The sequence below is a fragment of the Ctenopharyngodon idella genome, chromosome 5, assembly GCF_019924925.1.
Source record: "Ctenopharyngodon idella isolate HZGC_01 chromosome 5, HZGC01, whole genome shotgun sequence".
Classification (NCBI taxonomy): domain Eukaryota; kingdom Metazoa; phylum Chordata; class Actinopteri; order Cypriniformes; family Xenocyprididae; genus Ctenopharyngodon; species Ctenopharyngodon idella.
The window spans coordinates 29,858,029-29,883,918 of record NC_067224.1 but is presented as its reverse complement, the minus strand read 5'-3'; the positions used below and the strand labels follow the sequence as shown (position 1 = coordinate 29,883,918).

Here is a 25,890-nt window from a genome sequence, read left to right as displayed (position 1 = left end):
AGACACTGCTCAGGTGACACAAATCTGCCTAAAATAACTCGGCCTAATCCTGCCTCTTTAATATCCATGTTATTGGAGAAAACTCCAACTGTATCTTTGCCCATTTTACACACTGCTCTCATACAGCACTGACTAATTTCAAATAGTCTAGAAACCAGGAAGTGAGATCCTTGGAGGAGCATTCACTTCTTTGAAAAGAATGGGAATTTAAATTGCCACAAGCACTCTGTCAACTGCTGGAAAGCCCCTGTTGAGAGACCCTGGCTTTGACCCTGTTAGTTTGAAATCCTTGAATGCCAAATTGGACATTTAAAGGAACATGACCCAATAACAGTGATGAATATCACATTGTTGTGAGGCCAGTATGGGCGTAACTGCCTGGTGCATCATTGTTTATCTCAGTGACCCTAAAGGTCTTTCATTCAGTACTGTAAAAAAAAAAAAACACACACATTGAAATGGCCTGATGTAAGGATACTGGTCTATACTTGGGAAATTAACTGCAGTAATTTATTGCACATTTTTATAATAATTAAAATACATTATACTTAAAGCTGCTGCCCTTAACTTAAAAAATGATCCAAAATCAGTTTTTGAGCAAGTACATAACCAGCGAATGTTCAAAACTATCTCCATACCTTAGCCCAATTCACAACAGTAAGCTTGTAATAATGTTTTCTAATTCAAATGGTACTGGTGGGTTTTGCGTCATTACGTCATGTCTGTATACATAAAGAAGGAGTCCTAGCTAGTAGGCTATATGGCATGTGGAGGATGCTGTAGGTGATGGATCATTTATAGCCTTTACTCACAGCAGCTGCAATAATTAAACTTGTCATTTTGATGGCGGATTGTAATCCAGAAAGGTCCAAATGACAATCATCAGTGACAAATGGAGATTCACCCGTAGTCAAAAGCAAGAGACTTCAGACTGTGGAGTTGCTACAGAAATTGAAATCTACAGGAAATGCTAATACACACTAAACACACATAGTCACAATGCTGATGTTGTTAACATTAACAATTTGAAAAGTATATAGTATAACAATAATAATAATTTGCACAGATTGACATGATCCGAGCTAAGCGATTGTTAGATTTAATCACCATTGGTAGCTTGATTTATTGTAATGCTTTTTTTCTCATTTGGAACAAAACAAAACAAAAGTGGCAGACACGTTACTTACTTGTTCAGATGACATTTTCCGGTGAAAAGTCTTATGTTGGTCATACTTCCAAGACGTAAAATCTGTGATTCCGAAGTGCAGTATCCACACAGATGTGGTGACTGACAGCAAACATTAGATTCATCCGTGCTGAGGAGCCGTGCCAAGGCACAACCCACGTAAAGGTGATAATGCCGCAAATAACTGCAATTGCAGGTTGGTGACAAAGAGGCAAAACTTACGAACTACAGCTTTAATAACACGGAACACGATTACAATTAGGCAGTGTTCTGAAGTTTCATATGCTCACCAAATCCATCTTATTTTCAGATTTTACTTGATTCATTAATATTTACATTTTAAAATAGTTTATTTCTTATAAATTCTTAGCCACTTTCATCACTGGATTAAAAAGAATAGCATCCTTGGATGGCCTCTCAAAAAAAGCAAATTTGCAGTGCAACTTCTGCGCTGACTGCTGGACATAGCAGAAGTATATTACTCCGAATATATCAAGAACTACACGTATGATTGGTGACATTACAGTGACAAACATTTTTTTTTAAAATTTCAAAATAAAAGGACATGTGTCCTTAAAAGGGTCACTTCTCTTATGTGATGTGAGCACATGTTCTACCCACTGTGCCACAGCACTAAAATGACGTGTTTATTGTGTGGTTAGTGCACTGGTGGCCCTGGCTCCAAAGAGTGAACAGATCTGAGTGCGTTCATCTGGTCTAGAGTGCGCAGAATGAGTCATGCCCTGTCTGCTCTGACCTTTGGGCCGAGGGTGGGATTCCTGCCATCCGCAGTCTGTAGGCTGAGAGACACACCCAGTTGAGCATATGTGTAAGAAAGGGGGAGGTGTGTGTTTGTGTGCATTATGCCCAGACTGTTCTAAATATAGAAATTTCAAATCCTCATGTGATTGCAAGTATTCTTTGAGAGATAGATGTCTGACTTATGTTTTTGGTTGTTTGTTTAGATCATAATAACTTTAAGATTTGTATAGTTTAAGATTGAAAGAATGGGTCTTGGAGAAAGGTTAAAAAACAAACAAACACAAAAAAGAGAAAATTTAAAAGGAATTTGAAATCTTTGAAATTTGATCCTTCAGGAATCATACTAATATGCTTTTTTTCCCCCCCTAAAATGTCTTTACTGTTGCTTTTGATCATTTTAATGGATCCTTGCTGAATAAAAGTATTAATTTCTTTTAAAAAAAATTTATATTACTGACCCAAACTTTTGAACTGTAGTGTATATATATATTTTTTAAATATTCTACATTTTGTTAACCCAGTCTATATCTTGTATGAGTCTTCTACCTTTGATATATATTAATATTTAAGATCATCAACTGATGTTCTTTATTCTCTACAGAAACTCATGGGCAGCTCAATGGAAACCACCTTCCTGTGAACGAGCGATCGCGTCCTGGACATGGCACTCTTGTGCGCTCTATTGAAAAGGACTTTCAGGACATTATGAATTCTCTGTCTATGAATGAAGGCCAGACTTCCTCATCTGAGCAATGTAAAAAAGCCCGCCACCCCATTTCACAGTCTGCCGTGCTCAACGGGGTTGGCCACAGTCTTGTCTCCCCTCAAACCAGTCCTGGTGCTTTGTCGGAAAGCTCCAGCTATGAAAATACCAGTCCTCCTTTCTCCCCCCTCTCCAACTCCTCTGTGGTTAGCAGTCCAGGTGCTTGTTTGGACTCCTCTAATATCCGTTCCACCAGCTACACCCACACCGTCCAGGCCCCGGTGCCACAACCACGCACTTTTGCATCCAAGGCCATCAGTTCCAATGGGGGACTAAAGGATCAAGAAAGTCCCAGGCTTCAAAAAGCCTTTACTGAACCTCCCTCAAGCCCTGCTACAAACCGTAGAGGTGAGAATCCACACCTGGCCCATGGTTCCTCCTCTTCATCACTATCATTTGCATCTGGAGATTTAAGCAGACAGGTCAATGCCAGACTCACCTCCTCGTCCTCACCGGCATCTTCTAGCCCCAGATCCAGTGTTGGCTCAACAGTCCAAGAAAATTCTTCCAGTCTTCAGTCCCATTCTCGTGCACTCCTTCCTCCAGACAGTCCCCAGTCGCCCCGCCGTGGTGTAGAACCGTCTAGCATGCGTCAACTTCCTCCTCTCAGTCCCTCTGCATCCCGCAAAGGTGTCTTCGGTGTGCCTGTTCTCCCTGGAGCTCTACCTGGTGTTCCTTTGACCTCTCGTGGCCGGACTGTACCAGAGAGTCCCCGTCTCCAACGACGAACCACAGCAGAGGAAGAAGTAGGAAATACGAGATTGCACACCAGAAGTCCATCTCCTGTATCAGCTCTTTTGAAGGACCAGCCTGGTGGAAAGCAGAACAGTGGTCTCACCCCAGTTCTTGGCTCTCAGTCAGGGGTGTCTCCTCTCACTAGTCCCCATAACCAGAGAAAGAACTCCAGGGAGCCTCGGCAGGTCCAGACGCGCACACGGGAACGCAAGAACAGCATTTCAGAGGTCAGTGACAAAGAGGAAGACCTACTGGAGTACCATCGCTGGCAGAGAGAGGAAAGGATGCGCGAGCAGGAAATGGAGAGGCTGGTATGTCTGAGCATGTTTGTTTACCTGTCAAAATTTTTGACACACCTACTCATTTATTATTATATACTAGTGCATCAAACTATGAAATAACAAAATGAAGGTACGGTACTGTTAACCCTGTGCTGTGTTAAAAACCCTGTAACACCTTTTGTGTTCCTGGTAAAAAATGACCAGCCTTTCAATTAGGACAGGTTTTTTTTGTGTTTATTTTTGGAACTGATTGATTGTAGGCCTCATTGATCTGAGCTTATGCAGCTCAATTTTTGAGTGAAAAAAGCATTATTTGTGGCCCTGGTAATTTTTGACCAGGAACACCACAAGTGTAACAGTGTGCGGGGTAAAAAATCACAAAAATTCTCAAAAAATTTTGGGGAAGTAGTTATACACTGGGTGAGTAAAGTCAGTAAGTTTTAGTCCAATGCGATAACATTAACTAGCATTTTCGGGGAAAAGAAAATCCTCTCCAGGTCAAAATGACCTGAACACAACATGAGGGTTTAAATATTGGGTCAGTTAAATTTTTTTCAGGAATGATGCATTAAATTGATCAAAAGTGACAGTAAAGACGTTTATAATGTTACTAAGGATTTCTATTTCAAATAAATGCAAATAAAACTTTCTTTTCATCAAAGAATTGTGAAAAACAAAATGTATCAAGGGTTCCACAAAAATATTAAACAGCACAATTGTTTTCAACATTAATAATAATTAGAAAAGTTTCTTGACCACCAAATCATAATATTAGAATGATTTCTGAAGGATCATGTGACACTGAAGACTGGAGTAATGACTGTCAAAAATTCAGCTTTGACATCACAGGAATTAATTTTTAGGATATTTTAAATTGAAACAATATTTCACAATATTACTGTTTTATTGTGGTTTTGATAAAATAAATGCAGGCTTGGCGAACTTAAGAGACTTCTTTCAAAACATTTAACGTTTAAATAGTAGTGTATGGAAAATCATGTAGTGTCCAGTAACATATTGTCAAAACTATCTTTATATTTTAGCTTTATGTTATATTAAGTGTCTTTCCCCTTTCCCTTCCTATTTCTGTTAAATCTTAACATTTAAGTTATGTAAAGAGTTTGATGTTTATTATATTTATATATATATATATATATATATATATATATATATATATATATATATATATATATATATATATATATGTATATATGTGTATATATATATATACATACAGTGCCCTCCACAATTATTGGCACCCTTAGTAAATATGAGCAAAGGCGGCTGTGAAAATAAATCTGCATTGTTTATCCATTTGATCTTTCATTCAAAAAATTCACAAAATTCTAACCTAAAACAAATTCTAAGTAAAACAATTGAAAATGGAGGGAAAAGATCATTATGAAATTAATGTTTTTCTCTAGTTCACATTGGCCACAATTATTGGCACCCAATTATTGCAACGTCCTTTTACCAAGATAACAGCTCTAAGTCTTCTTCTATAATGCCTGATGAGTTTGGAGAACACCTGACAAGATATCTGAGACCATTCCTTCATACAGAATTTCTCCAGATCCTTCAGATTCCCAGCTCCATGTTGGTGGTGCTTCTCTTCAGTTCACTCCACTCATTTTCTTTAGGGTTCAGGTCAGGGGACTGGGATGGCCATGGCAGAAGCTTAATTTTGTGCTCAGTGACACATTTTTGTGTTGGTTTTGATGTTTGTTTTGGATCATTGTCCTGATGGAAGATCCAACCACGGCCCATTATTGGATTTCTAGCAGAAGCGGTCAGGTTTTGAGTTTTATCTGTTATTATTTGATAGAATCCATGATACCATGTGTCTGAACAAGATGTCTAGGACCTCCAGCAGAAAAATAGGCCCACAACATTAAAGATCCAGCAGTATATTTAACCGTGAGCATGGGGTACTTTTTATCCATGTGTGCACCAAACCCATCTGGTGGGTTTGTTGCCAAAAAGCTCTTTTTTTAGTTTCATCTGACCATAGAAGCAGGTCCCTTTTGAACTTCCAGTCTTGTCTGACAACTGAATATGCTGAAGATTGTTTCTGGATGAGAGCAGAGGATTTTTCTTGAAACCCTTCCGAACAACTTGTCGGGATGTAGGTGCTGTTTGATCTTTTTTTTTTAGGCTTTCTGAGACTCAAGACTCAACTAATCTCTGCAATTCTTCAGCTGTGATCCTTGGAGAGTCTTTGTCCACTCAAACTTTCCTCCTCACCGCGCATTAGGACAATTTAGACACACGTCCTCTTCCAGGCAGATTTGTAACATCTTTAGTTGATTGGAACTGATAGTGGAAATGGGGATTTTCAATGCGTTAGCTTTTTTTCTTATAGCCATTTTAAATTTTGTGAAGCTCAACAATCTTTTGCTGCACATCAGAACTATATTCTTTGGTTTTTCCCATTGTGATGAATGATTAAGGGAATGTGGCCTTTGTGTTTACACATATTTGTACTCCTGTAATTGTATGTATTAGACATGTATTAGAGAAAAACATTTATTTCATAAGTGAGTTTCCCCTCACTTTGAATTGTTTTACTTCAATGAAAGGTCAGAATTTTGTGATTTTTTTTTTTTTTTTTGAATGAAAGATCAAATGGATAAACAATGCAGATTTATTTTCACAGCCGCCTTTGCTCATATTTACTAAGGGTGCCAATAATTGTGGAGGGCATTGTATATATATTTTTAAAACATGCTTTAGATCAAAAGGTTTTTAAGATCATGAGACAAATGAGAAAAATTAGATAATTTGAGTCAATAGTGTCCAAACTTTTAACAGGTTCTCTATGTGTGAACACACATGTGGTGTTTTCAATGGGAAAATTTGATCCAATTGCCCCAATGATGTTGTTTCTCTTCACTTTCAATTCAAATTCAATATAAGATCGGGTACTATTAAAGTGATATTTTTTTGTCTTTGGAAGGTAAAATGAAATCGAGAAGCTGTAGATTGCTGTAGAGCACTGATGAGAGTATTTGTGTGATGAGGCTTTGAGTGTCATTGGCTTTTGGAGTGGCCTCGGCACTGGAGGTTGAGCGGGTGGAGTTTATATAGAGAGAGTTTTCTGGTAAAGACATAGAACAGTCAGGAATAACACACAGATGTAAATTCCTGAGGCCTTTTTAAAAGCCTGTGCAGAACGTGTGGCTGCCCGAAGACTATATTTACCCAACAGAATCTCAGTGCTTTGAGCTGCCCTTCTCCTCATATGCACACACACACATACTGTCTTCCTTTAGCAGTCTAAACATTAGTCTCCCTACCCCCTAAATTAACCACACACAGACATCATCTCTCATTTATACCTATTAAAAACCCCAGACATTGCTTGGGTGCATCTCAGATTCCCATATGGAATTGCCATTCATCATCTTTCTTATTCACCACCTTATCCCTAAATTTATATACATCTTCTGTGCCTCTAACCAGCTCGCTTAATGGCATTTTTATGATGAAGTACTGTAACCTTTTTTAAAAATACAATGCACACACAAACCTAATTATATGCGGCTGCCACACATTCTTGTTATTCCCTCGAGTAAAACTATTTTAGGCCATTTACTATGAGACAGAACTGAATTAATACAGGATAGGAAGTCATTTTCCATAATAACAGTCTCTGGTCAGCGTTTCGAGACAATGGCAGGAACGTTAGGTGTATTATGAACATGTTTCACACTGTTTGGGTTAAACTTTGTCCTGTAGTCTCTGGTCTGTCTGGCACTGTTGTCATGGTTACAGCACAGCTCTATCCAATGGTGTCACAACCTGAAAGGTAGTACAAGTTTTTGTCCAAAATGAGCTGAATGCCCTTTTTAATGCTGCTCTCAGGTTAGGTTCGCCTTTGAAAGGACTTGTGCCACATACAAGCACAGCTGAGCAGTATTTAGCGTTAATCTCCTTCCTAATGCCATCAAATACACAGACATTGATTGCTAGCTTCAAAAATGACATTTCAGAGGTGTGACCTTGCAGCATGCTATTGTAAGTCATGTGTAACAACCCATTCTGGTTCTGGACTAGAAAAGCATTTTGGAGATAAGATAAAAAGACAAAGGCAAGCAAGTGAATTACAAACAAGTTCCAGAAAAAGCGTTTGATTTTTTTTTCCTTCTAATCCTGACAAGAGATAATATGGTTTGTGGGGTAATGTCATATTTACTCTCAAATCCCCTCACGTGTCTGTGTTTACTCCATTCTAGGTCATGGCCCAGTTGTCTTGAAAATGTGTTTCTTCTCTGTTCAATGATAGCATTGCTGTGCTCCTCCTACCTTTTATCTCATACACACATTCTCTAGACAGCCGTAATCTCAACAACAGTGGTTCTCAATTGATTTTGCTTTAGGAACCAGATTTTAGTACATTTGACATCAGTTGTTGACCCAACTCTTTAACAAAATTGTTTGAGCAAAAGTATCTAAATATAACTACCATTTAAAAGTTTGGTGTTTGAAAGTAGTCTCTTATGCTCACCAAGGCTGCACTTACTTGATCAAAAACATAGTAAAAATAGTATTATTGTGAAATATTATTATAATTTAAATTCACTGTTTTCTATTTTAATATATTTTATAATGTAATTTATTCCTGTGGTAGCAAAGCTGAATTTTCAGCAGCCATTACTCTAGTCTTCAGTGTCACATGATCTTTCAGATATATTAATATTCAAATTTTTTGTTATTATCAAATGTGAAAACAATTGTACTGCTTAATATTTTTGTGGAGATGGTTATACTTGTTCAGGATACATAGATGAATAAAAGTATTATTTTTTAAAAATAATATTAATTATAATTAATAATAAAATAAAAAATAAATAAAATATTTTTATTATGAACCACATGACCAAGTGACAGGTGATTTTGTGCCAAAATACTGAAATGTTAAATTGGATTCATAGGCTTTGATGTCAGTGAGTGTTAGGAAGTATTTTACCTCCCTTTTAAAAATCTTTTATTTAACTATCCTAACTAAACAAAATTATATGGCTTTTTGCATTTATTATTTTTGGGTCACAATGCACCAGTAGAGAACTTGCTTTACACCACACACAGACACATCCACTTTGTCTTCAAAATCCATAAAGGTGTGTGTCTCTGGGCTGGCTCACTGAAGTTTTAGAGGTCATTTTGTCTTTTGTTTCTTTCTGTGTCTGTAAAAGCTACAAAGAACTGAAGCATTTCATACTATGAACCACATGAGGGCGATATGGCACCAACTTTTGAAAGAAAGAACTTTTCTTTCTTTGTTTACCACATTAAAAGCATCTAAAAATCTGATTAAATATTAAACACATTGTTTTTCACCGCAATTAATAGATATATACCCTAAATACAGATGTACAATTTTTAATTACACATTTTTTCATAGATATGTCTAAGAACATTTAAATTAAATTAAACCACCTCTAACGTTTTCACACAAGGCATGGGTTGTGTGTAGGGGAGAGAGTAATAAAGAGAGAAAAAAATGATGGAAAGGTTATTATTTTTTTATCTGCACTTTAGTTATTTCATTTACAAAAAAAAAAAAAAAAAATCCCAGAGCAAATTCTATAGAATGCACTTTACACTACCTTGTTTAAACCAGGCCCCTAATAATGAAGTAAATTTACCATCTGTTGTGTCCAAATAGAGGACAGTCGTGTCATAAAGTGGCTTTTACACACAGGGGTTTAGTGCTCTGTGCTTTGTGTTGGTCTGTGTCGTGGCATCTTCAGCATGCAGACCAGCTGTGCTGACACCCTTTTGTTGGAGAAGAATGCTGTTGCTACGTTACCCATCAGTTAGCGTTTACTCGTTCCAGCACTCTGTCTGCACTCTCCTGACAGGGGAGACCTCGTTAAAAGGGAAGAGCATATGTTTCGAGATGTTCTATTGGCTGGTCTTGTGAGATAATGGCTCAGTGATAAAGACTTGTACAGCACACTAAATTTAATATTTTACAAATACAACAAATACTGTATTCATCTCGTACTGTGTGGATTTTCAGAGGTCAGAGTCTCAGGCAAGTGTCAGACCTGTTAATTTTATTTGTGTAAATAATTCTTCAGTTCATCAAAATTACATTTTATTAGCTCAAAGGGATGGATGTACGTTACTTGTGCTCCCTGCCTTGCTATTTTAGTAATGCCACTGGTGTCATCTAGCCAAGCTGAGCTGGGTATTGTCCATGTAAAATATAATGAGCCCCAATGCCTAGAGCGCTAGTTAGTCCGCTTAGAGCTGCGAGAGAAGACCGGGACTCTGGCAGCCTGTATGTAGATGGTGTACACACACACACACACACACACACTGTATGTAGAGTGATGGCAGCAGCTGACTATCACAGCCGGGTGAGAGGTTGCTTGAGTGTGCTCAGAGGTTTGGGGGTCAGTAACTGGGTTACATGGAAAGAGTATTTGTTTGAGACCTCAAGCACTGTTGCAGATGTTCGGGATTTTTACATTTATACTGAGTTGTTTAATGTGCTAGGTGCTGAATGAATCCAGTAGGATGTTATGGGGTCACACAGTGTCATATAAGTGGTCTTCGAAATGTTCTGTTGGTGTCAAGTTGCAGTTAGTTTAGAACATACGGCATGAAGCTCCAAGAAGAGTGTGTGTGTTAACTATATGTGTTTACATCATTTTAGACCTGTGTGTGATTTATTTTTTTTTTTTTGTGTGTGTAATTTAAAGCTGTATGCATAGCTAAAACCTTCTTTGTGTGTGTTGGTTTTTAGGAGAGGCAGAGGCTTGAGACCATCCTGAATTTGTGTGCAGAGTATAATAAGAGTGATCCTCCGGTTGGCTTGGACGCAGGGAGGGTGTGTCAGTTCCCGGGTATGGAGGAGGTCTCTGTACGACGACCCGGCCCTGACCCTGCGAGTGTGCCGGCCCAGAGCTCTCAAAGACAGAGAGAGAGTGAGGAGGAGAACCTGAAAGAGGAGTGTAGCAGCACTGAGAGCCAGCACCAGGAGGTACAACACACACATACTCATGCACACACACTATGAGAGATACTCCCACTATTAGACTAACACACTGATACTCATACAGAGAGGGAAATACAGCGAGGTCCAAAGATCTGAAATCAAATTCAGCTTCAAATTCAAATTTAAATAAACAGGAAGTTTTTGGATTTTGAACATTTTTAAACATTGTTACATAAAATTGATTAGAAACATAAAAGATTCTGTACTATTTCATAGTCTTTGGTCTCTAGTCAAATAAGTAAATTTGTGACATTTGATTATGTGACTTTTTGTAAAGAAGGTCAGATGTTCTTGTTTTATCAAGCATAAGTTGCTCTTTGGATAATCTCCAATCATGCTGGAGAACATGATCATCAGGTTTGACATGAACTTGTGGAGTTTATGTGCAGCTGTCATTAAAGCAAAATATATGCTAAATATGTATAACATGTAAAAAAAAAAAAAAAAAAAAAAAAAAAAATATATATATATATATATAGTATTTAATAAATACTAAGAAATTTGTGTTAAGTTTTCAATTAAAATTTTCAGATTGTAACACTAATATAATTTGCTCAGTGGTGTGTGATGGTGTTTTAAAATGAGGCAAAGTCCTCGATTTTTTTTTTTTTTTTTTTTTTTTTTTTTTTTTTATATATATATATATATATATATATATATATATATATTAGACCAAATACAATTCTATTTTGTATTTTTACACTATGTAATGCTCTATTTATTAAAGCCAAGTATACATTTCATAAAGTTATTATGCATTTTTACACTTATTCTAAAATAATAACTAAAGACAGTAACAATTTAAACAATATATATATATTATTTGTGAACTAATGCTCAGCTTTTCTTTTTAATAGTCATCTTAGCAGTCATCAAGCTTGTACGCACTGGTCAGAGACACGAAGATGTACCTTTAATTTTATCAAGCTGATTGCTCACTCAAAAACCCCACAGTCATCATGTTTTCAGGACATTTCAAGTTTAATTTTGACACGACATAAAGCAGTGATATCTAAGTGACAGCTGCTTACTTACTTTTTATTTTTCTTCCATTAACGGCATCATCGTCTTCATTTAGGCTGATTCGACGAGAATGCGCACAAAAACATGAGTCGGGATTTATCGCACGAACCAATTATATTCAATCATAACCGGTCATATCCAATCATAGCACAATGGAGGCATTGTCTTCTCTCACGTGACTTTCCCCCATTCATTCTCAGTTACCCCCCACCACAGCCACCGCACGCTTTAGGGGTTCTGTTTGAACTCAATGGCATCAAGGGAGGCGAGCCTCCTGCTGATACCTTACCTACGGGTGTCGCTGTTGGACAGTGTTACTTATAAAAACTAGTGACTTTTACACTTTTTAATGTCACATTTTGTAATATTTGTTTTATGTTTGTATTATTGATTATTTTCTCATCCATTTTTTTTTTTTTTTTTTTTTTTTGAGGCACTGCCTCCCTTGCCCCTGAATTCGCTATTATGCAGTGTATTAAATTAGAAAAATGCAAAATAGATCTAATAAAAATTAGTGGGGTCTGACTTTTGGATCTCATTATATACAAAACAAAAACTGCTTAAAAAAGTATGTGGTCATATTTGCACACACTTTATTATGCATATGCCCATAGTCAAAGTTCCTTTTCACTTCATGTGGAAAAATAAGCATATGTTTACCTCTTGTGGTCTGCTAGTCCCTTTTGAAATCACCTAGAGTTTCATATTTATTCTGCTCTGTCTGTAAACACATGTCTCTGTCAGCCTTAAAAATGGTTTTCATTCATTTAGGTCACTGTTAGAATGCCAGGTAGAGTTTATTTGTTGCAACCATTGTCAGAGTAGTTTCACCAACGCATGCACAAACACTTTCTCAGCATGAAGATTCCTCAGTGCTGGGGCAGCAGGAGAGAACATACCTGGAGGAAGAGCGGCTCAGGGTTCTGGCTCGGGTGGACGAGCTGAAGACTCGTGTCACTGACCTGGAACAGCAGATACAGGAGTCCAGACAAGAGGTTAGACTGTGTCCTAAACCTGCAAACCTGTTTGATGCGTCTACAAAGTACGCGTACCTTCCTTCAGTTCCATCATAACCACATGAATGAGAGCGAGAGATGTAGATATTCACATCCAAACTTGTAAAGTCTGTTCAATCACTTGTCGTCTTCATCTACATCAGTGCATCACCATCTGTCATGCATAGAAACATCTTTGGTGTTGCATATTAAAATCGATGTGAAAGCAGGATTTTGCTTGATCAGCAGAGCTGCGCTATTCATGTTAACAGAAACATATGGAAGTGAACAGACTGTTGAATGTGTCGTTTTATTGGCAGGCAGAGATGGAGAGGGCATTACTGCAGGGAGAACGGAGGGCGGAGCTTGATCAAGTGGAGGCAGAGTTGGAGATCATCAATCAACTTCAGCTGAAACTGAATGAAGTGGAAAATGCGACTCAGAAGGAGAAAGAGAAGGTACCCACAACAAACACATGCTATAAAGCATGTTTTCGTGTTTCCTGTTTGTTTGTCCTGAAAAAATTTGTGGATGCATCTTTACTAACATGGTAGTTTCTAACAGTCTAACTCTGTATTAATTCAAATGACACTGACAATACTGCATGTTTGAATGGGACAATTTTCTGTAGGTATAATAAAAATGTACTGAAAGTAAATTTACACATCAATGAATGTTAAAATGGGTGAAATGCCATAAAGGCAACAAATATCAAATAGAGATGTTATATACAATATTATGTGTAAATACTGTTCTACAACTGACTGCTGTATAAATATTTATTCTGCTCAGATTTAGTCTGCTGCAATATGGGCTCTGATTGCCATGGCAACCCCATATCTAAACCTCTGTTTTAACACAGCATGGTGTCTTTATCTAAGCAGTTTCCTCTTTGTTTTCCCCTCTCTCCGCCATCACTGGCTTGCTGCGTGTGTATTTTACTTGTGTGTGTGTTACGTGTGTGTAATGTTTTTTTAGGAGAGAGCAAAAGTCTCAGCTGAGCGGGATGTCCTGGCCAGACTGAGGGATTCGTACAGTGAGCTGAAGGGCCAGCTTCATAAATGCCCAGAATCACTGAGGGAGCACTTACAGGAACAACTGACCAGGGTCAGTGTGCGACTTGATACTGCCGAGACAGTAACAGCGATTATCGAACATATATATCCGCTTCACTTTAAAGAGAAGCAGGAGAAATGAAAAAAAGATTAGTAGGATTGTCAAGGCAATTAAAATAATGAATAGCGATTCATCTCATGATTTTTAAATTAGTGTCGAATTTTCAGTTTCCCTCTAATTTAAAAGTCCTTTTTCAATAACCAAAAATATAAAACAAAGCTGTTTTGCCATCCCTCCAGTGGCCTTGGTGTGTTTCGCTCAACATATTTAATGCTCAAGCTTTGATGGTAATTAAATTAAATAAAATGACTTTACTGTGGTTAATTGTCCCATGTGGATATAGCCTACTTTATAAATACATTGGCTATTAAGAAATCCTTTCTCTGCCATTTACAGGAGTATAAAGGAAGGCCCTGATACAAGAACACAGATTCTTGTAGTGCTTCTCTTTTTCCAGCCAGTCTTTGGAAATAAGACAAAGCACCATGAAGCAGTTGTACTGTCAAATTATGTATATGTATATTTATATAATTTAATTTCTGACTTATAAATGTAACTGTTAAACATTTAATTAATGAAATTATTATTTGACACATTAACTTTGACAGCCTTAAATAAATAGACAAATAAATAAGTAAAACTGTATACACCAATATTAAAATTCTGATTAGTATTACAATTTTATTCCATTTTGTCTAAATAAATTAAAAATAAAAGAGTAAAAAAAGTAATCAGTTGTTTTAAATGCTAAGTGAATTTAGGTATTGCACCATCAAGTCACAACATGAAAAATTTATTCTGAGATTCGCTTAAGATTACATTTATTGAATTATTAATGTGTTGGAAAGGGTAAATGAAAGCAAGGGTAATCTAAATATGAAAAGGGGAATTAACATGCACAGTTGAATATCCAATGTCAGCCTCTATAATTAAAAAAATAAAAATAAATCTCTAATATTGGCCGAAAACAGATATGGTACCGACACATTGTGCACCTCTAAGTAAAGCAAATTTCAATAAAGCAAATAATCAGAGACCAGCAAAATAGATTCATGTAGATTTATTCCTATTTAATGGCATTTGTACACTAGACACTATGAAATAACTATTGGAATGTATCACCCTCCAGTATCACCAGCAATTAATGGGCAAATCACATGACATGATACAACAGCCTTAACTGGACAGCTTGTTAGAATCTGGATCTGTAAAAACTGCACAAATATCCTATGGCTGTGTGTGTTGGCTGTGTGTCTGCGCTCCCTCTCGAGCCACAATATGCTCATGGCAATAAAGGGTTTACACACTGACTGAACAACCATGATCATTATGATGCACCTCTGCTCTTTTAGGCAATGAAAATGCATGGAATTCATTTATTTGTATGTCTGTCTTTTGCTTTTCACTCTTGCTTAAGTGCTTATTTTACTAAATCTCCTTACTAATTCACTGATATGGTGATGAACTGAGCGAATCACCTCACTCTTCTTTATCTCTGTATGAATAATCACCAAGCAGAGTATGTGTATATATATAAAAAAAAAAAATTCTGGAGAGAAAACATGTTCCATACAGCAAACATTGTTTGGCAGACAGAGTGATCTTCTTCGGCATGTCATTGAGGAACATTTGTCTGTCTGCTTGTTTGTTTCTCCCATCTGTTCGTCTGCCTCTGTCTTTCCCTCTCCCTGTTCGTCTCTCTGTCCATCTGTGCATGTGTGTGTCTGTAGAAGGTGGAGGCACTGGAGTCGGCCACTAAGCGCTTTGAGGATTTGGAGTTCCGCCAGTTGGAGCGAGAGAGTGGCATAGAGGAGGAGAAAGAGACAGTCAGCAGGCAGCTGTTGCAGGAAAAGGCAGAGTATCACCGGAGTGTGGCCAAAAGGAAGGTAATGACACTGATCTCAGGTCAGTTCTGTTAAAGGACTCAAAGTCAGTACTGAGTGAGTGGCTTACCCTGTATCAGACTGAAATGGCAAACGAGCACGGCTTCCATTGAAACATTTCTCTTGGCTGTGTAGGAGAAAATGGCAGCTCTTGAGATCCAGGCTAACCAACTTGGACTTCAGGCAGCTCAGGATTGTGAAAGGATGGCCAAAGATAGAACCCTGGCCCTGCAGATGCTGCACAAGGTTGAGAACAACGCTTAATCTCTATCTACACTTCATGCAAAGCGTCTTCATCACCACAGAAATACAGCTTGACATATAAAGGAGTATTCCAGGTTAAATACAAGTCAAGATCAGTCGACAACATTTGTGACATAATGTTGATTACCAAAAAAAAAAAGCCAAAATCTGGGTTACCGTGAAGCACTTAAACTGGACATAAATGGGACGTTTAAGTCAGTATGAAATAAAAATGTTGTAATTTTTTTTGGTAAAGTTTAATTTATTTTTTAACTCGTAATGTTTGATCAAAATGTCACAATTGGATCTTCCAGTGAAAATGGCAAACTTCCCTCTGGTGAGATATGCTGGACTTCTCCAATCATTTAGTCAGCTTAAACCCGCCCCTCCACAATCAATTGTGTGGCAACACCCACATCTCAAAATCCAGTCAACAACCAATGGATACAACCAAGTCCCCACCCTACGTTTTTTCTTTGCTGATAATCCGTTACACTCAGATGTACATCGCAATATGAAATAAAAGATCTGTCACTATTTCCGTTTCATAGCAACTTTAATATACTCACTGTTTCAAAATCATAATTTCAAAATATGTTACCTAGATTTTAGGGTGAACATTTTTTGTCACATTTATTTGTTTAGCACTTTATACAATATAGATTTCACAGTAATAAACAAGAAAATAACAATGTTAATGTTGCAAAATTTATCAATTAAGAAGTTACTTCAATTTTTTTAGCTGTAAAGCAGCTCTACAGAAGACAATAGTGTCATTATTCAGCTCAATTTAGTTGTTTACAATGTTAATTTAATTCAGTTTAAGTTATAAAACCACAAAATTACTAAAATTATGATTATATTGAACCTGGAATATTCCCTAATGGTAAATCTGACCCTTTACATATTTTTCTTTAAGGAAAAGGAGAGACTGTCTGCCCTAGAGAAGAGATACCAGAGCCTGACTGGTGGAAAAACTTTCTCCAAGCCCAGCGGCACAAAGGAGGTAACACTGGCCATGACTGTACTAATAATTGGCCAATTGACCTGTTTTTGGTTGGCAAATAAACTCTTTTTAACTCTGTCTAATCTAGTAAACATACTGTGGAGGCCTTGTGATCTAAAGAATAATTATAATTCATGAGATATCTGTGCTGTATCTCAGTATTTAGTGCATTGGTTTGAAATAACCGTATCGTTGTGTACATCTTGATGGTGGTGGTGTCTATGGGGATCCATTACACTCCTGCTTAACAGTAATGAGCACGTTTTTTCTGGGTTATCGCCATCAGCGATAAGCTTTACATCGATGCCTCTTTGATCAGCCATAAAATATGTAGAGGCAATCTGAAGAAGTTTGATAAGACAAATAATGTCATAAAAATGTTCTTTGGCATGGTTTGTGCAATGTGCACAAATTGTCTGTGTGGTGCTGATTTCGGTGCTTCATATTCAAAACAGGAAGTGCTTTACATCAGTGAACCTGACTTTTTTGATGAGCTCCCTACCCAGAATTCTCTGCTCCCTTCTTGTTGTCAAAGATCCACCACTCAGATATATTCTAACAGGCCACAGGAGGTAAAAGCATAACCCCAAGACAGCTGGGGGATTTACAAACTAACAAAAACATTATGTCATTGGCACTTACTTGTGCAGCTCAGTCATTTCACCATTCATAATGAAAATGTTACTATGTGGTTGATGAGAAGGGATGGGAATTGTATAGAATTTAATTATTACAGTTTCTTAACAGTTCCACTAATGATTCCGTTAGAATGCATGTGTGAGAACCGTTAGTGGGACCGGTTCTCAGTTCCCAACCCTACTGATGTGTATGAACATAACCTACACTACCGTTCAAAGGTTTGAGAGCGATTTTTAAAATGTTTATGAAAAAAGTCTCTTATGCTCACCAAGGTGCTGTGTGTATATTAAAAATACAGTAAAACTGTAATATTGTATAATATTACAATTTAAAGAACTGTTTTCTATTTTTATATATTTTAAAATGTAATTTATTCCTGTGATTGCAAAGCTAAACTTTCAGCAGCTATTACTGCAATGTCACATGATTCTTTAGAAATCATCCTAATGATAATGCTGATTTGGTGCTCAAGAAACATTTCTTGTTATTATCAATAAAAATGGTTGTACTTTATAATATTTGGAAACTGATATTTTTTCATGATTCTTTGATAAATAGAATGTTCAAAAGAACATTTATTTGAAATATAAATCTTTTGTAACAATGTGTAAGAGTATTTACTGTTACTTTGGATCAATATAATGTGTCCTTGCTAAATAAAAAAAACAATAATAATTTCTTAAAAATTTTACTGACCCCAAACCTTTGAACAGTAGCAAAAATAGACAAACATGTGGTCTAACATCATACCTGGAATGTTTGCAGTATGTTATTTGAGTTGTTGGGTATTTGTGATGTTCGTTTGTTGAGCATTCATCAGTTGGACTGTCAACAGCTATAGTAAACGGATTTGCATTTTGTGTGAGACTTCACTGTGCACATATTGTGGGTGTTGTTTGCCTCAATCCAGCATAAATTGTTATTTTCAGACCATTCATGATTGGTGTGGCTATATATCGTAGTACTGGGATGGCGGACATTGACATTCTCTATCACACATACTGCATGTGTGTACATTGGAGACGTTGCTTGGCATGTTTGTGATGTGTTGGGCATAAGCGTGCTTTGTCCAGTTGGTGCATGAAGATTGATGGTGCAGTTCTTCATGAGTTGTTTGAGATATGAACTGATTTCCTTTGTGGATGTGGATGTGTGTACGGATGAATGGATGTGTGTGCTCAGGAGTACCTCAAACTCTCAGATGTATATAAGATGTATGGGAACGGATGTATCCCTGCCCAGACTGCTTTCCCTAACGCTCTCTGTCTACCGCTGGCTGTAACATCAGACACACCTCGTGAGGTATGACTCCTCCACTCACTCTTTCATCCATGACAGAATGTTTTCCTTGCCTTTCCACCTCCTTTTTCCCTTTCCAGTGCCATTTATTTCTAGTTTGTGGCTTTTCTTTTATGATGCTGTCAGAATAACCCACTGGCTGTCTTCTCTTGAAACTGTTATTTTTCATTTCTTCCCAGCTGTCTTAGTTGCTGTTGTATCCTCTGTTATGCTAGCTTTATGCTTTTATGCCTATACCTAAAATGCCCCCATTACAGTGTGTTTGTGTTTGTGTGTTGTTGGCCTGATTGTATAAAGGAGTATGTGACAGTCAGTCAGTTAAATCAGCTGTTCGGGATGCCTAAAGTTGACCCCTCCCCCACATCTTCCGTCCAATCATTCCAAGCTATTGTCGCCGATCCTGTCCACTCCAGCCACACATCCCATTGTGGCTCCTCCCAGTCACTTCCTGTTGAGGTGTGTGTTATTTCCTGGTGTCGATGTGTTCATAATTGTATTTACCATTGGCAGAACCTGATTTCACCAAGTGCGACAAGTTCTTAGATCAACATCTTTGTTGATCCTGGAATAACATTTAAATCCAAACAATCAGATTAAATCAACCAGGGTTAGGTGCTTCTACATCAGTGTTATTCACATAATTTCCCTCTGATTTTAGGGATAACTAATGGGTAGGGGTAGGAAGATGGTTATGATTACATTAAGGACAGGAATGCTGTTCCAGGATCAACAAAGCATGAGCAAGAGCATGTCTAACTCGACAAAATCAGGACGTCATGTGAAAACTGAGTTGAATGAAGTGGGATTTCAAGCTTTTGGTTTTGAGACATTTTTACGTTTTCTAATCTAAATACCACTTCATACTTTCAATGCATGGCTCTTTTTCCTTCCTTCCTGTATCAATTTTTCCTCTTTTCCCCACCCATCCTCCCTTTATCTGGACTGCACTTCAGACCCAACCTGCATGGAGTAGGCCTTCAATCCCCAGGCTAGATTCAGAGCGCTGGTACCAGGAAATCATGGCAGCTGGGGAGCCCAGTCATGCCTGTCCTCCCCCTCTGCCAGCTAAGTGTCTCTCCTCACGTAAACCTATGCAGGTAAACTCTGTTCATTTGTCTGTCTTCTCTTCTGCTTGCATCCTTTGTCTGCCCTTAAGTTCTCTGTCCTTAGTGTACCTTTTGATTGTATCTCTCCAGAAATAACCACTTTTCTTTTTTCTTTTTTTTTAATAAAATGACATGAAAAGCAGTATTTTTGTGTAAAGCGTCTACATTGCCAGATGTGGTTGCTTTGGTGTTGTGTCCTTCCTCGCTATGGGTGCAAGCTGCCATAATTGTCCTTATAGATGGACTATATGAATCATGAAGGGATGAATAACACTGAGATGTTTTGTTGTCAGGTTTGTAAGCGGGATGGAGAGCTGGGACAGACCAATGGAACCTTTACACCACCACCTTCCAGCATGACCACATCAGGCAGAAACACACCCACCAAAGTAAGACGGTTTATAACAAAACAGGCCACAATTAGGCAGTCTACAATTTTAAAGACAGCTTTTGCTGTGCTGAAGTATAGAATGCAACAGTTTTCTGCACCTTTTCAGCAGCCGTGAAACTATTTTTCCCTTAGGGATTTAAAAAAAAAACGTTGTTAAAAAGAGTTATTAGCAATGAACCAGACCACCCTTGATTTGAAGCAAAAAAAGTATTTGATAGTTGGACAAAAAAAAAGTGTAATTAACAGCTTTAAAGTAGGAAAGAGCAACAATCCCATAAAACACTGCTAATGACCAAATCAAAAAAAAAAAAAAAAAAAAGATATAAACATTATTGATTTAAATGAATTTAAGAACCTTGCAGCTCACAGTGGGTCAGTTTTTAAAGATTTATACATATTTGTTAAAAAAAAAATTCAGTTCCCTTATGGATTTTTACCTGACGAACAATCTGGTACCAACTGGTACAATCAAAGTTTTGTTAGTGTACTCTTTTATGTTTACCCTTAGATCAGTAGGTTTCCCTGCACTTTAAAAGTTAAACAATAAAGCACTAAAACAATAAATCATATTTTTAAATGTCATGTACACGTTTTTAGTCTGAATGAAATCATTGTAGTCCAAATTTTGCAAAGTTAGCTAAATAATGCAATAATGTTGCTTAGCTTTATTCAGCATGTAAACACATTAAAAGGTTAGTGCACCCAAAAATGAAAATAATGTAATTTATTACTCACCCTCATGTTGTTCCACACCCGTAAGACCTTCGTTCATCTTCAGAACACAAATTAAGATATTTTTGATGAAATCCTATGGCTCAGTGAGGCCTACATTTCCAGCAATGCCACCGAACCTCTCAAGATCCAGTAAGGTACTAAAGACATATTTAACAGTTCATGTGAGTACAGTGGTTCTACCTTAATATTATAAAGCGACAAGAATACTTTTTGTGCGTCAAAAAAACAAAATAACGACTGTTCAACAATATCTAGTGATGGGTGATTTCAAAACACTGCTTTGAAGCTTTACGAATCTTTGGTTCAGAGTGCCAAAGTCACGTGGTTTCAGTAAACGAGGCTTCGTTTACGCGATCCATACCACTGATTCGAAACAAAAGATACGTAAAGCTTCGAAGCAGTGTTTTGAAAGTATTCTCTTCGCTTTATAACATTAGGGTAGAACCACTGAACTCTCATGAACTGTTTTAAATATGTCTTTAGTACCTTTCTGGATCTTGAGAGGTTCAGTGACATTGCTGGCAATAGTGGCCTCACTGAGCCATCGGATTTCATCAAAAATATCCTAATTTGTGTTCCGAAGATGAACGAAGGTCTTACGGGTGTAGAACGACATGAGGGTGAGTAATTAATGACATAATTTTCCTTTTTGGGTGAACTAATCCTTTAATTGGACTACATTTAACCTTGGTGTTGTGCACTTACTTCAAAGACAAAGGTGGCGAATGATGTGTAATGATTTAATCCTTCAAATATTAAAATGCGCAATGTGGCGAGTACTTGGACAGACAGATGAAGACTGTGGCTCAACTAAAAACCTGCTGTAGCTCCATTATAACTGCATGTATTGTTTTCAAATGTGTCACTTTCAATTTATCTTTTCTTTTTTATCTTCAGAGTCTCCCAGATCTGTCTCCTGCTTATTTGGACTTAGACTCCAAGAGACAGTTGGATCTACAGGGCAGAGGTAGCCCATCACTCACTATTATCAGACTGTAAACAGCATGTGTTGAATAATTTAATGTTGTTTTGCTAACACAGCTACTACATGTAACCTAAAGGTGGTTGTAGACATACTGTACAGCGTTTTTATTGATCTGCTCTTGATGTGTTTCTCCAGGGCTCTATACATGTGATGATTCCAAAATCCGGCCTACGGATCCTAAACTCGGCCACTGGGGGGCACCACCTTCAGTAGCTCCCATGGTACACCACTCCATTCTGCACCACCAAGCACCCCCAGCAGGAGAGTCAACATATGACACTCTGAGTTTGGAGAGCTCCGACAGCGTGGAGACCAGCGTATCTACCGGCAACAACTCCGCCTGTTCACCTGAAAGGTGAGATGCAGTTGTCAAGGGAACCCTTCGTTCTGCCTCCATTCCCCTGACAACGGGTCATGCTGCCCAATTTCCCCATAAATGTTTTTTTCATCCTCCTCCCAGAATAGTTGCTGGGTTGTTTCCATGACAACACATACGTCCATACAAAGAGACATGCTATTCTTCTCGTCTTCAAAGTTTGGTCTTGTCCCGAGGCAGAACAAGCACAGAATGTCATTTTAAAGTATGTGCTCCTTGGAGCCAGGGAAGCTTCAGGTGTTTCGTCAGATGTTGAAGTCATGAAGAGACGTTCTCTTGATGTTGCCCTACTTTTCAGCATCGATAGTCTGGACAAGAATCTTTGACCTTGCATTCTTACATTTCAGTTAGATGTTTCAGCAATTTTAAACTCATACAGCCATCCTCACCCTCGTTCAACCTTTTCCTTTGAGATGGTAAAAGAGGCCCAACAAAAAAGCATGTAGATCCTCATTTAAAAGTAAAATAGAACCAAGCAAACAAGAGCATAATGTACTTTTTCTTTTTTAACCAGTGGCGAAAACATGGTTGTCTACTAGGATCTAGGCAAGATAAGACATCACAGAGAGTAAAAAAGAAAAAGAGAGAGAATTTTTTTTAAACATCTTTATGAAGGTATAAGTTCTTAAAAAATCATATTTAGACATTTTACCAAATATGAATGAGTTTTACAACAGCATTTTACACAACAACTGTGCAACTTTATTAAATATTAGGGGTGTAACGATACCGATGTCATGATTCGTTAATATCACGATACTTAACTCACGATACAATATTATTGCGATACTCCAAGACATACTGTGTAGTAAAAGGTTAACAAAAAATTTACTGTTGATTAAAATGCTAAATTTGGTACTACATATGGGGTGGAAATGAATAGGCTTGGTCTTGGTGCTGGTAACCCAATGCACAGGACAATGGTGACACCAGAATAAAAATATTTATTAATGATTCTGAAGCTGAAAATACTTTTTTTAGAATTTAGAAATAATTTTAGAATTTTTAAAAATTAAATTAGACAAGTATGCTTGCACTCTGTCACTGACTAGATATATTTAAAATAATGTAGGCCACTTTTTACTGGTAACATGAGACATTTGCCATTATCAGGACCCACAAATATTCCCCCATTTCATTATTATACATTATATTCAACATTATATATATATATAGTAGTTTAATGTAGTACTGACACTAAAACTTTGTAAACTTGAATTTTTTCTTACATAGTAATATTCATTTTGGGTGAACTATACACAATACATATTGTCACTATGCACGATACATATTGTTGCATTTTTGTAATATACACTACCATTCAAAAGTTGAGGTCAGGGTTTGAGTTTTTGTAATGCAGTTAAAAATTTTATTCAGGAAGGATGCATTAAATTGATCAAAATTGAGAGTAAAAAAAATTAATGCTGTAATGCCTCAAAAATATTAAGCAGCACAGCTGTTTTCAGCATTGATAATGATAATTTGCCATCTCAGGAATAAATTACACTTTAGCTAAATTCTGTAAGGAAGTGGACCTTGAGGGCCAGAGTTGAGAACCCTTGCTTTAAAATATTTTAAAATAAAAAAAGCTATTTTTAATTATAATCATATTGTACAAAATTACTGTTTTTGCTGTATTTTTGATCAAATAAATGCAGCCTTGGTGAGCTTAAAAGACTTCTTTCAAAAACATTGTAAGTACTATATAATGCTGTAAAATGATTAGTAATGAATTATATAATGTTTTAATAATAATAATTTGCCAGTATATGCATTAGATCATTTTAATATAATATATTTAATATATTTTATTGTTGTTATTATTGTTAAAAAATTTGACACTTATTTAGAATTCAGTATAGTGCCATTCAAAGCAACTGTGATCTGTCTAGAGTGAGCACTCGGTCTTAATGTCGTCTTCTGCCGCTGGAAACACCACAGAAACTGTAACTTTGTGTTTCTCCCTCAGCAGCAATGGGCTGGCAGGACTGAGGCTGGAGGAGATGGAGAAGATGTTGAAGGAGGCCCAGCAGGAGAAAGCCAGACTGGTGGAGAGTCGAGTGAGTACCATTAAACTTTAATTGTCTGTGAAATATAATCTATCCCTCACCCTGTCTCTCATATAAAAGAGATCGTTTTCATGAATTTAAAAAGGAAGCCCCTGGTCCCTTTGGCATTACTGCATTAAAGATTGTTTCTTACCTACAAAGAGTGATAGACATGAAAGGCTGGATCTTAACAAGCTCTCAGACAGTAATACTCACTCAGACAATCTCTTGCTGAATTATTTTTTCATGCATCCCCAGTCACTCCGCACTGTGTATTTTATGTATTTGTATGTATTTTTCCCTATCGCCAAATAAATCTTCTCACAGTAGACTTGAAGCCCCTCTGTGTCTTAATCTGTCAGTCTGTCTTTTTTGTCAGGAGAGAGAAGTCCAGGCACGAAAACAGCTGCTGGAGGCAGAGAGAAGGAGGCGAGAGGAGGTAGAGAGGAGGCTGCTGGATGAAACTGCGCACAGGCAGAGACTTGTGGAGGAAGAGGTCAAGATGAGAGAGAAACAGTGTTCCCAGGTCAGTACATCTGGCAAATACCTAAATAAGCTGGTCTCAGATCAGCGATAGAGTATTCGAGTCTCCCAGTCTTTTATTAGGTGGACATAAAATCCTCACGTTTCCCAGCGAGATTAAAGGGACAATACTAAATAATAAGGCTTTCATTAATAAGTCATGAATACATATTAATATTAATAATCATAATGCTTTATAGATCAGTAGATCATGTACATTCATATATATGAATATGGGTCAGTGATGTGGCAGATATTCATAAATATAAGAGTTATTCATAAATATAATTAAAATGTACCTCTTATATAAAGAATAAAAAGCCATTGTTATATTTTTTTGTTTATTTTACATTTCTATATTATTTAATTATATATATATATATATATATATATATATATATATACTGTATTTATGTTATATATATTTATTTATTTTTAAATGAGACTAGGAGTAACTGTCCAGCAATTGTAAAAAAAAATAATGAAAAGTCTTCTTAAAAATAAATCTTGACATAAGTAGCATAGAACATAACCAACATACAAAATAGCAGAAAATAGAGTTGATTACATTTCTAACTATATGAATAAGCATTAACTAATAATGTTTAGCATAATATAATGTATATATAAAATGTTGTTGCATATGATGTTGTATATACATCATGTTAGTTATAAATCACGTTTAAAACATGCAGTGTAGTAGCGCCTGCACTCACTTGAACAGACAGTTTCGATGTCTGCGTACAACTCTGAACACAGCAGTGTGCTTCACCGGTGCCGCTCTGAG

General features: G+C 37.0%; 1 protein-coding gene across 10 annotated transcripts in view; it reads left to right on the top strand.

The window, feature by feature from the left end:
* Positions 1 to 25,890, top strand: part of phldb1a (pleckstrin homology-like domain, family B, member 1a) — a 48,900-nt gene that overhangs the window by 19,233 nt on the left and 3,777 nt on the right. For 5 of the 10 annotated variants that reach the window (XM_051892569.1, XM_051892568.1, XM_051892567.1 and 2 more), the window contains 17 exons: positions 2,550 to 3,757; positions 10,485 to 10,721; positions 12,617 to 12,754; positions 13,075 to 13,212; positions 13,733 to 13,861; positions 15,601 to 15,756; positions 15,889 to 15,999; positions 16,916 to 17,002; positions 17,458 to 17,574; positions 18,824 to 18,943; positions 19,238 to 19,396; positions 19,894 to 20,037; positions 20,340 to 20,435; positions 22,070 to 22,139; positions 22,293 to 22,512; positions 24,503 to 24,593; positions 24,961 to 25,107. In XM_051892569.1, coding sequence (XP_051748529.1) covers positions 2,550 to 3,757; positions 10,485 to 10,721; positions 12,617 to 12,754; positions 13,075 to 13,212; positions 13,733 to 13,861; positions 15,601 to 15,756; positions 15,889 to 15,999; positions 16,916 to 17,002; positions 17,458 to 17,574; positions 18,824 to 18,943; positions 19,238 to 19,396; positions 19,894 to 20,037; positions 20,340 to 20,435; positions 22,070 to 22,139; positions 22,293 to 22,512; positions 24,503 to 24,593; positions 24,961 to 25,107 — 3,368 coding nt within the window. The remainder of the gene's footprint in view (positions 1 to 2,549; positions 3,758 to 10,484; positions 10,722 to 12,616; positions 12,755 to 13,074; positions 13,213 to 13,732; positions 13,862 to 15,600; positions 15,757 to 15,888; positions 16,000 to 16,915; positions 17,003 to 17,457; positions 17,575 to 18,823; positions 18,944 to 19,237; positions 19,397 to 19,893; positions 20,038 to 20,339; positions 20,436 to 22,069; positions 22,140 to 22,292; positions 22,513 to 24,502; positions 24,594 to 24,960; positions 25,108 to 25,890) is intronic. The other 5 variants (XM_051892566.1, XM_051892571.1, XM_051892570.1 and 2 more) reach the window with 5 other exon arrangements.